The sequence below is a fragment of the Globicephala melas genome, chromosome 3, assembly GCF_963455315.2.
Source record: "Globicephala melas chromosome 3, mGloMel1.2, whole genome shotgun sequence".
NCBI classification, from domain to species: domain Eukaryota; kingdom Metazoa; phylum Chordata; class Mammalia; order Artiodactyla; family Delphinidae; genus Globicephala; species Globicephala melas.
In genome coordinates, this window is record NC_083316.1 from 108,871,686 (window position 1) to 108,884,481 (window position 12,796).

General features: G+C 37.0%; 1 protein-coding gene across 1 annotated transcript in view; it reads right to left on the bottom strand.

Moving 5' to 3' along the window:
• The window catches only part of MEIKIN (meiotic kinetochore factor), a 134,004-nt gene that overhangs the window by 108,757 nt on the left and 12,451 nt on the right, over positions 1–12,796 (bottom strand). Inside the window, exon 5 of the mRNA XM_070045181.1 lies at positions 5,609–5,728. Coding sequence (XP_069901282.1) covers positions 5,609–5,728 — 120 coding nt within the window. The remainder of the gene's footprint in view (positions 1–5,608; positions 5,729–12,796) is intronic.

The window sequence follows — 12,796 nt, forward strand, 5'->3', positions numbered from 1 at the left end:
ATTCTAGGGGTCCCAGAAGAGGAAGAGAAAAAGAAAGGGACTGAGAAAATATCTGAAGAGATTATAGTTGAAAACTTCCATAATATAGGAAAGGAAATAGTTAATCAAGTCCAGGAAGCACAGAGAGTCCCATACAGGATAAATCCAAGGAGAAACATGCCAAGACACGTATTAATCAAACTGTCAAAAATTAAATACAAAGAAAACGTATTAAAAGCAGCAAGGGAAAAACAACAAATAACACACAAGGGAATCCCCATAAGGTTAACAGCTGATCTTTCAGCAGAAACTCTGCAAGCCAGAAGGGACTGGCAGGACATATTTAAAGTGATGAAGGAGAAAAACCTGCAACCAAGATTACTCTACCCAGCAAGGATCTCATTCAGATTTGATGGACAAATCAAAACCTTTACAGACAAGCAAAAGCTGAGAGAGTTCAGCACTATAAAACCAGCTTTACAACAAATGCTAAAGGAACTTCTCTAGGCAAGAAACACAAGAGAAGGAAAAGACCTACAATAACAAACCCAAAACAATTGAGAAAATGGGAATAGGAACATACATATCAATAATTACGATAAATGTAAATACATTAAATGCTCCCACCAAAAGACACAGACTGGCTGAATGGATACAAAAACAAGACCCATATATATGCTGTCTACAAGAGACCCACTTCAGACCTAGGGACACATACAGACTGAAAGTGAGGGGAAGGAAAAAGATATTCCATGCAAATGGAAACCAAAAGAAAGCTGGAGTAGCAATTCTCATATCAGACAAAATAGACTTTAAAATCAAGACTATTACAAGAGACAAAGAAGGACACTACATAATGATCAAGGGATCGATCCAAGAAGAAGATATAACAGTTGTATATATTTATGCACCCAACATAGGAGCACCTCAATACATAAGGCAAATACTAACAGCCATAGAAGGGGAAATTGACAGTAACACATTCATAGTAGGGGACTTTAACGCCCCACTTTCAACAATGGATAGATCATCCAAAATGAAAACAAATAAGGAAACACAAGCTTTAAATGATACATTAAACAAGATGGACTTAATTGATATTTATAGGACATTCCATCCAAAAACAACAGAATACACATTTTTCTCAAGTGCTCATGGAACATTCTCCAGGATAGATCATGTCTTGGGTCACAAATCAAGTCTTGGTAAATTTAAGAAAATTGAAATTGTATCAAGTATCTTTTCCGACCACAACGCTATGAGACTAGATATCAATTACAGGAAAAGATCTGTAAAAAATACGAACATGGAGGCTAAACAATACACTACTTAATAACGAAGTGATCACTGAAGAAATCAAAGAGGAAATCAAAAAATACCTAGAAACAAATGACAATGGAGACATGACGACCCAAAACCTATGGGATGCAGCAAAAGCAGTTCTAAGAGGGAAGTTTATAGCAATACAGTCCTACCTTAAGAAACAGGAAACATCTCAAATAAAAAACCTAACCTTGCACCTAAAGCAATTAGAGAAAGACAAACAAAAACCTCCAAAGTTAGCAGAAGGAAAGAAATCATAAAGATCAGATCAGAAATCGATGAGAAAGAAATGAAGGAAACAATAGCAAAGATCAATAAAACTAAAAGCTGGTTCTTTGAGAAGATAAACAAAATTGATAAACCATTAGCCAGACTCATCAAGAAAAAAAGGGAGAAGACTCAAATCAATAGAATTAGAAATGAAAAAGAAGAAGTAACAAATGACACTGCAGAAATACAAAGGCTCAGGAGAGATTACTACAAGCAACTCTATGCCAATAAAATGGACAACCTGGAAGAAATGGACAAATTCTTAGAAATGCACAACCTGCCAAGACTGAACCAGGAAGAAATAGAAAATATGAACAGACCAATCACACGCACTGAAATTGAAACGGTGATTAAAAATCTTCCAACAAACAAAAGCCAAGGACCAGATGCCTTCACAGGCCAATTCTATCAAACCTTTAGAGAAGAGCTAACACCTATCCTTCTCAAACTCTTCCAAAATATAGCAGAGGGAGGAACACTCCCAAACTCATTCTACGAGGCCACCATCACCCTGATACCAAAACCCGACAAGGATGTCACAAAGAAACAAAACTACAGGCCAATATCACTGATGAACATAGATGCAAAAATCCTCAACAAAATACCAGCAAACAGAATCCAACAGCACATTAAAAGGATCATACACCATGATCAAGTGGGGTTTATTCCAGGAATGCAAGGATTCTTCAATATACGCAAATCAATGAACGTGACACACCATATTAACAAATTGAAGGAGAAAAACCATATGATCATCTCAATAGATGCAGAGAAAGCCTTCAACAAAATTCAACACCCATTTATGATAAAAACCCTGCAGAAAGAAGGCATAGTGGGAACTTTCCTCAACATAATAAAGGCCATATATGACAAACCCAGAGCCAGCATCATCCTCAATGGTGAAAAACTGAAAGCATTTCCACTAAGATCAGGAACAAGATAAGGTTGCCCACTCTCACCACTCTTATTCAACATAGTTTTGGAAGTTTTAGTCACAGCAATCAGAGAAGAAAAGGAAATAAAGGAATCCAAATCGGAAAAGAAGAAGTAAAGCTGTCACTGTTTGCAGATGACATGATACTATACACAGAGAATCCTAAAGATGCTACCAGAAAACTACTAGAGCTAATCAATGAATTTGGTAAAGTAGCAGGATACAAAATTAATGCACAGAAATCTGTGGCATTCCTATACACTAATGATGAAAAATCTGAATGTGAAATCAAGAAAACACTCCCATTTACTACTGCAACAAAAAGAATCAAATACCTAGGAATAAACCTACCTAAGGAGACAAAAGACCTGTATGCAGAAAATTATAAGACACTGATGAAAGAAATTAAAGATAATACAAATAGATGGAGAGATATACCATGTTCTTGGATTGGAAGAATCAACACTGTGAAAATGACTATACTACCCAAAGCAATCTACATATTCAAGGCAATCCCTATCAAACTACCACTGGCATTCTTCACAGAACTAGCACAAAAGATTTCACAACCTGTATGGAAACACAAAAGACACCGAATAGCCAAAGCAATCTTGAGAACGAAAAACAGAGCTGGAGGAATCAGGCTCCCTGACTTCAGACTATACTACAAAGCTACAGTAATCAAGACAGTATGGTACTGGTACAAAAACAGAAATATACATCAATGGAACAGGATAGAAAGCCCAGAGATAAACCAAGCACATATGGTCACCTTATCTTTGATAAAGGAGGCAGGAATGTACAGTGGAGAAAGGACAGCCTCTTCAATAAGTGGTGCTGGGAAAACTGGACAGGTACATGTAAAAGTATGAGATTAGAACACTCCCTAACACCATACACAAAAATAAGCTCAAAATGGATTAAAGACCTAAATGGAAGGCCAGAAACTATCAAACTCTTAGAGGAAAACATAGGCAGAACACTCTATGACATAAATCACAGCAAGATCCTTTTTGACCCACCTCCTAGAGAAATGGAAATAAAAACAAAAATAAACAAATGGGACCTAATGAAACTTCAAAGCTTTTGCACAGCAAAGGAAATCATAAACAAGACCAAAAGACAACCCTCAGAATGGGAGAAAATATTTGCAAATGAAGCAACTGACAAAGGATTAATCTCCAAAATTTACAAGCAGCTCATGCAGCTCAATATCAAAAAAACAAACAACCCAATCCAAAAATGGGCAGAAGACCTAAACAGACATTTCTCCAAAGAAGATATACAGACTGCCAACAAACACATGAAGGAATGCTCAACATCATTAATCATTAGAGAAATGTAAATCAAAACTACAATGAGGTATCACCTCACACCAGTCAGAATGGCCATCATCAAAAAATCTAGAAACAATAAATGCTGGAGAGGGTGTGGAGAAAAGGGAACCCTCTTGCACTGTTGGTGGGAATGTAAATTGATACAGCCACTATGGAGAACAGTATGGAGGTTCCTTAAAAAACTAAAAATAGAACTACCATATGACCCAGCAATCCCACTACTGGGCATATACCCTGAGAAAACCAAAATTCAAAAAGAGTCATGTACCAAAATGTTCATTGCAGCTCTATTTACAATACCCAGGAGATGGAAACAACCTAAGTATCCCTCATTGGACGAATGGATAAAGAAGATGTGGCACATATACACAATGGAATATTACTCAGCCATAAAAAGAAAGGAAATTGAGTTATTTGTAGTGAGCTGGATGGACCTAGAGTCTGTCATACAGAGTGAAGTAAGTCAGAAAGAGAAAGACAAATACCGTATGCTAACACATATATATGGAATCTAAGAAAAAAAAATGTCATGAAGAAACTAGGGGTAGGACAGGAATAAAGACACAGACCTACTAGAGAATGGACTTGAGGATATGGGGAGGGGGAAAGGTAAGCTGTGACAAAGTGAGAGAGAGGCATGGACATATATACACTACCAAACGTAAGGTAGATAGCAAGTGGGAAGCAGCCGCATAGCACAGGGAGATCAGCTTGGTGCTTTGTGACCGCCTGAGGGGTGGGATAGGGAGGGTGCAGGGAGGGAGACATAAGAGGGAAGAGATATGGCAACATATGTATATGTATAACTGATTCACTTTGTTATAAAGCAGAAACTAACACACCATTGTAAAGCAATTATACTCCAATAAAGATAAAAAAAAAAAAAGAAAATCACCATGAGATGAACACCACAGTAAGAACTGTGGCAATCAAGTTCTTCTGATGAATGGTAATATCAGTGAATGAAAGTGAGGAGAAACAGGACTTATGGAGTCTCAAACTATCTTTTTCTAGGTATTTATTAACTACAGAGGGAAACTAGTAACTTTACAGTGGAGAAAACCAGCAGATACCACCTTAATTAAGTGAAGTTTAACATCACCAATAAGAAGATATATGTACTGACATTAAGAATTCCTTAATACATCATTTCTGTGGTGTTCTTATCAAAAATTGCATAATTTCTTTCCTATCATGAGAAAACACTAGACAAATTCAAACTGAGGGACATTCTAGAAAATAACTGATCAGTAATCTTCAAAAGTATCAAGCTTATGAAAGACAAACACTGAGCATCTGTCACAGATCTCAGTAGACTAAGGGAGAAATAACAATCTAATTCAATGTAGGATCCTAGATAGGATCCTGAAACAGAAGAAAAGACGTTAGTGGAAAAACTGGTGAAACGTGAATAAAGTCTGTAGTTTAGTTAACAGTTTAATACCAATGTTAATTTCCTGATTATCACCATTGTATTACGATTGTATAAGATAATATTTCAGAAAGCTGGATGCAAGGTATATGGGAACCCTTAGTATTACTTTTGCAACTTTTCTTCAAGTCTAAAATTCAAAATAAATGTTTTAAGAAAGTAAACCCATATGTACTTAAGCTACTTACTATTAGTCAGATATGATGTGGAGCCAAAGGTAATCCTAATCAATGAATTTAGCTTAGAAATCATTCAAAAGAAAAAGTACTTTGCTTTTCCAATATAGACAAGGGTTTCCTCTTGTGATACGAGGAAAAAGAATGTGAAACTTACCTAAAATTGCAGAGAGGTTTGAAAACTGTAGTGCCTTCTGTATCGGTACTGCTTTACTGGTGTCCAAAAGAGTGGAATTCTTACATAGCAAGTTTTCTTCCAACATGGGACACTCCCAATCTAAAAAAGCAGGGAGAAATGGCACAAAATTTTGAACAACAGCACACAAGTGGCAGATTACCTTTTTCTCCTCAACTTAGGTCCCCAGCCCATACCAAGGTACAGTAGTTGAAGAAAGTTTGGGTGAGACAGAGAAAAAAAGACAAGCCTTGACGGCATCAGGATATTAAATAATCTTTGGGCTTCTGCAGTCCCCTAACACTCTTATTTCCTTTTACCCACCTCTTTCCCATTGTCCTCATACTATTATATCACATATTTAGTTAGGCCAATATTCAATATAGACATAATGATGATAAACTGCCATAAAAATCTTAATTTTTACTCTTGTGGTATATACCATGACCACCTTTTGTTTTTCCTGGAGTCAATAAAAGTCTTGTTTGTTTAGTTTTCTCTGTATTTTTCATCTATTTAATCCTAAACTCTACCAAATTGTATAAATCCATTCTGTTTATTCCATCCTCAGATGTTCTGAAATTTCATAATGTTTTGTCTTGGTGTTTTTCATCTATTGTGCTAGGCACAGTATGGCCCTTTTAATCCAGAAATCATATTCTTTAGCTCTAGAAAGTGTTCTGTAATTGTATCTCTGATAATTTTCTTCCTTCTGTTTATTTCATTATCTTTTTCTGGAACTCCTATTGTTTGATATTAGATTTCATATATTGCTTCTCTAACTTACCTTTTTTCTCCATTTTTTGTGTTTTCCTCCTGACTTTTTTTTTTTCTGGGAAATCTCCTCAACTTATCTTCTAATCCTTCTATTGAGTTTTCCATTCTACTACTGCATTTAATTTGTTCTCTGAATATTCACCCCCCTTTTTTTCCCACAGCATCCTATTCCTATTCAATGGATGCAATATACATTTTTTTATCTCAGTGAAGGTTTTTTTTTTCCAGTATCTTCCTTGTATTCCTATTTCTGCTTGGTTTCTTCTCTTATTTTTAATTTTATTATGGTGGGAACACTTAACAGAAGACATACCCTCAAATTTGTAAGAGTGCAATAGAGTATTGTTAACTGTAGGCACAGTGCTGTGCAGCAGATTTCTAGAACTTATTCATCTTGCATAACTGAAATTATACCTGTTGAATAGCAACTCCCCACACCCCTTTCTTCCAGGGCCCTGGCAACCAACATTCTACTCTCTACTTCTATGAATTTGACTTCTTTAGATATCTCATACAGGTGGAATCATATAGTATTTTTCTTCCTGTGACTGGCTTATTTCACTTACCATGGTGTCCTAAAAGTTCTTCTATAGTGTTGCATATAGCAGGATATCCTTTTTTTTTTTTAACATCTTTACTGGAGTATAATTGCTTTACAATGGTGTGTTAGTTTCTGCTTTATAACAAAGTGAATCAGCTATACATATACATATATCCTGATATTCCTTTTTTTTTAAGGCTGAATAATATTCCATTGTATGCATATACCATATTTTCTTCCTCCATTCATCCCTCAATGGTCACTTAGGTTGTTTCCACATTGGGTTATTGTGAAAAAGGCTGCAATGAACACGGGAGTGCAAATATATCTTCTAGGTCCTGACTGCAATTAGTTTGAATAAACACTCAGAAGTGGGATTGGTGGATCATATATGGTAGTTCTACTTCTAATTTTTTGAGTAACTGCCATACGGTGTTCCATTGCAGCTTCACTATGTTACATTCCCATCAACAGTGTAGAAGGGTGTCCAGTTTCTCTATATCCTTGCCAACACTTCTATTTTTTAAAATAATAACCATCCTAAGAGTTGTGAGGTGATATTTCACTATGGTCTTGATTTGCGTTTCCCTAATGGTTAGTGATCTTTTCATATACCTGTTGGCAATGTGAATGTCTTCTTTAGGGGAAATGTCTATTCAAGTTCTTTGTCATTTTTTAATCAGGTTATTTGGATTTTTTTTTCCTTTTGAATTGTGGGAGTTTCCAATATATTTTGGATATTAATCCCTTATCAGATATGTGGTTTGCAAATATTTTCTCCCTTTTTATAGGTTGCCTTTTCACCCTGTTGATTGTTTCTTCTTCTGTGCAGAAGCTTTTTAGTTTTATCAAGGTTCACTTGTCTAATTTTGCTTTTGTTCCCTGTGCTTTTGGTGTCACATAAAAAAATAACTGCCAAGACCAACTGCCATGAAGATTTTCCCCTATGTTTTCTTCTAGGAGTTTTACAGTTGCTGTTCTCACGTTTAAGTCCTTACTACATTTTGAGTTGACTTTTCTGTATGATATAAGGTAAGGGTCCAATTTCATTCTTTTGTATCTGGATATCCAGTTTTGCCAACATCATTTGTTGAAGAGACTACTTCTCCCACATTGTGTATTCTTGGCACTCTTGTGAAAGATCAGGTGACCATATATTTATGGATTTAGTTTTGGGCCCTATATTCTGTCCTACTGGTCTACATGTCTGTATTGCCAGTACTATAATGTTATATTTACTGTAGCTTTGCAATATATTGATACTTTGAAATCAGTTAAGTGTTGATTTTCTGTCCAAATGTTCTATCCATTATTACAAGTGGGGGTACTGAAGTCTCCTACTGTGATTGTATTGATGCCTATTCCTACCTTCATTTCTGTCAGTGTTTGCCTCATATGTTAGTTAGGTGTTCTGATGTTGGGTGAATATTTATTCATAATTGTTACGTGTTCCTGATGAACTGACCCTTATATAATTATATAACATCCTTCTTTGTCTCTTATAATAGTTGACTTAAAGTCTATTTTTATCTGATATAAGTATAGCCCCTCCTGCTCTCTTTTGGTCACATTTGCACGGAGTATCTTTCCCCACCCATTTATTTTCAGTCCATGTGTGTCCTTAAATCTAAAATGAGTCTTTTGTAGACAGCATATGGCTGGATTTTTTTTCAATCTATTCAGCCACTCTTTGTCTTTTGATTGGGTTTAATCCATTTATAGTTACAGTAATTATTGATAGAGAAGGACTATTACAATTTTGTTGTTTTCTGTTTTGTAGTTCTTTTGCCTCTCTTTCCTCTTTTGCCATGTTCCTTTGTCTTTCACTGATTCTTTTATGTTGATATGCTTTGACTCCTTTCTATTTTTCTTTTGTGTCTCCTCTATACATATTTTGTGTGTGTGTGGTTACCATGGGGCTTACACAAAACATAGTTTAAACGGTCTACTTTAAGCTGATAACAATTTAACAAAAACTCTACACTTTTACTTCACCCCTCAAACACACTTTGCAATACTGATGTTACAATTTACATCCTTTTATATGGTGTATCCATTAACATATTTTTATAGTCATATTTAATACTTTTGTCATTTAACTTTTATACTAGAATTAAGTGATTTATATGTCACTGTTATAGTATTAGTATATTTGTCTATATACTTACCAGTGAGTTTTATACTTTCATATGCTTTTATGTTGCTGTTTTAGAGTCCTTTGTTTCAACTTGAAAAACTCCCTCTAGCATTTCTTGTAAGGCAGGTCTAGTGATGATTAACTCCTTCAGCTTTTGTTTGTCTGGAAAATTCCTTATCTTCTCTTCATTTCTTAAAGACAGCTTTGCTGGTTAGAGTATTGTTGGTTGACAGTTTTTTTCTTTCAGCACTTTGTCTATAAAATTCCACTCCCTTCTTGCCTGCAAGGTTTCTCCTGAGAAATCCGCTGATAGTCTAATGGGGTCCCCTTGTACATATCAAGTCACTTTTTTAGTTGCTGCTTTCAAAATTCTCTTTTTGTCTTTGACTTTTGACAATTTGATTATGTGCACCCATGTGAATTTCTTTGGTTCATCTTATTTGAGGTTTGTTGGGGTTCCTAGGTCTGGATGTAGATTTCCTTCCCCAGACTTAGGAAGTTTTCAGCCACCATTTCTGTGAAAAACCCTTCTGGCCCCTTCTCTTTCCCTCCCTTCCTACCTCCCTTTTCCCTATGGGACTCCCACAATCCATATACTGATCTGTTTTCTTAACAGAAATCTCAAACTTTCTTCATTCTTTTATATTTTTTTTCCTTTTTGCTCCTCTGATTGGATAATTTCAAATGACTTATCTTTGAGTTTGCCGATTCTTTCTTCTGCTTGATCTAGTCCAATCTCTTTTACTGGGTTTTTAAAATTCATTTACTGTTTTTCTCAGCTCTAAGATTTCTTTTTGGTTAACTTTTTTCCCTCTTTCTTAAAATTCTCACTTTCTCTGTGCATTGTTCTCCTGAGCTCTTTATGAACATTTGTTGAACATCTTTATGACAATTATTTTGAATTCTCTGTCAGGTAGTTCATATATTTCCATTTAATTAGGGTCAGTTTCTGGAGCTTTATCTTATTCCCATTTTTTGGACCATGTTTCGCTGTTTCTTTTTCTTTAATGATTTGTGTTGGTATCTGCACATTAGAAAAAACAGCCACCTCTCCCAGTCTTCACAGATAGGTGTCGTACAGAAGACCTTCACCAATCTTCCCAACCAGAGATTCTGGGATCCTCTCAAACCTTCTTGCCAGTTCAAACCACAGTCTTTGTTCTTAGTGCCCATGAGGAATCTAGAATACACCAAGTCCCATCAGTGCTCCAAGACAGATGAGACAAAAACTATTCCTTTGAGCAGCCCCCGGAAATGTTGGAATGTTGGACACAGTCCAACTCTTTCCTGCTCCAGAGAGAAGCTGGGATCTAGTGAATGTTTTTATGCTAGGACAAAATACTATCTTTGTTTCAGCACCCATCAGACTTCTAGAGTATGTCAGGTCCCATCAGCCCTCTGAGGCAGATAAGACAGTAGGCAGTTCTTTGACCATTCCCAGAAAATTGAGAACTTTTGACACATGCTTCAGTCCTTTCCCTCCCTCCCTAGGGAGAAGCTGGAAGCTGAAGGTTTCCTGCCAACCTGTGCTGGGGGTGTGAATTATGGTGAAAGCGTGTCTTGAATTTTCCTACTGGCTTCTCTGGGTGTGGTGGGGGCTGAGTTAGGTCTTTGTTGCTGCGTGCGGGCTTTCTCTAGTTGCGTCAAGTGGGGGTTACTCTTCTTTGTTGTGGTGCACGGGCTTCTCATTGTGGTGGCTTCTCTTGTTGCTGAGCATGGGTTCTAGGTGTGCGGGCTTCAGTAGTTGTGGCTTGCAGGCTCTAGAGCACAGGCTCAGTACTTGTGGCACAAGGGCTTGGTTGCTCCGCAGCACATGGGATCTTCCCGGATCAGGGATCGAACCTGTGTCCCCTGCATTGGCAAGTGGATTCTTAACTACTGTGCCACCAGGGAAGTCCTTCCTACTGCCTCTGATGTGACTGGCCTCAAGCTTGCCTGGGGTGCAGGAGCCCCTCAACTAGTTTTTAGATTTCTCACAAAGGGAATTAGTCCATGTATTGTTGTTGAATTGGTGTGTCCCTGGGGGAAGGCAGGTCTAGGGTTTCCTATTCCAACACCTTACTGACTCACTACCATATTTTGCTTTGTTCTGATCTCTATGTTTTATGTTAGAGGGTTTTCTCAGAAGTCTAGTAGTCCTTGGCTCTCTGGGGGCCCTAAATGGCTAAGTGGGATCTCTATGGCTTAGTTGGGGCTTGTCACATAGGCAGCTTCACTGTAGGGTTCTTGTCAGTTTCATTGAAGGACTACTGAGGCCAGTATCTTTAGGTACTTTCTTTAGGGTTGCTCAGATTTCTCAGGAAAAAACCTTCCATTCCCTTGCCTGAAAGTTTCAATTCTGGATGCTAGCATTCTGGAAGCTGAACAGAGTAATGAGCTGTTGGGTTAGGATGAGAATAGGCACTGGGTGAGCAAGTACAACAATTTGGAATGTACACTTGCATTTAATTCCCCCTTTCTGCATTCACTACAGTATCTGAAGCAGTTGGTTTTTTCTGTATAATAAATAACACTGAAATGCCACTAGCATAAAATGAAAGTATTTATTTCTTATACTCATGTCTACTGTTTGGCTCAAGCAGCTCTGCTTTAGATTATATGGGTCTGGTGATCAGCTGGAGCAGCTCTCTGAAGTCTGCAGTCTGCCTGGGGCTATCCTGCTCTGTATCTCTTATTCTGGAGTCCCACAGGAGAGGTAAAAGCTAATTAGGATATACATGTGGTCCCTGACTTATAATAGTTCAACTTACAGTTTTTTCCATCATAAGTGGAAGAAGATCTGTATTCGTCTCACGATGGCAAAAGGATAAGAGGACAAGCCCAATCATGTATGCACATATCAAAAGTTTGTTTATGTATCACTCACTGATATCCTATTGCCCAAAGTAAGTCATATGGTCAACTCCAAAGCAAAAGAGTGAGAAAGTACACTTCATCCACTATGAGGCTATGACAAGTGTATGGCTATATAATACTACTACAGGGGAATGAGTAATTGGGACTAACATTTCAAAATACCATGCTATCCCTGCTATTAACAGTGCCTAGTATCCTCCAGTCCAGAGTCCCTCTGTTTCAAAACACCCCAAAGAATAAATCTCCAGACTCCATTTGAGTAGGAAAGGAGAAGTCACCACATCTTTTGTGTTTCGGACACAGCTTTTTACAAGTATTTTACAAGCCACATTGAAAACTTTTCTGGGATACTACGGTATTGTACAAACTAACTTGTTTCTGGGGTATTCTCATTGTTGATTTAGGACTCAGTTTTTTCAATTCTGCTTTATCAGACCATTTGCTTTCTAGCTTTCCAAACTTTATGCTTTATTCTTCCCCATTCTCTTTACTCTTATGTGCTTATGTCTTTTTAAAAAAGCCATTGCGCAAAGTTGTGGAGGAAGGCATGTGTTCAATATGCATCATTAACCAAAGGCTCTTAATTATACATATACTAAATGTAAATAACTGTTAATTTGGAGAAAAAATTCAGACAGGGAGATGGTCTAGTCAAGCTTTTAGTTATTGAAAAGTAAGAGAAGTATAGGAAGTAAAAGATAGCCCATCGTTCAAGAGAACAAGTATACATATGTTATGTGCAAAACTGTTTACTAACTGGATATGTATTACATATAAATGCTAATCTTTTCATCCTTCCCTGATCTGAGGGCTTTTGATCTATAGTCCTATGTGACTGAGCGTGGAACACAATGGATAG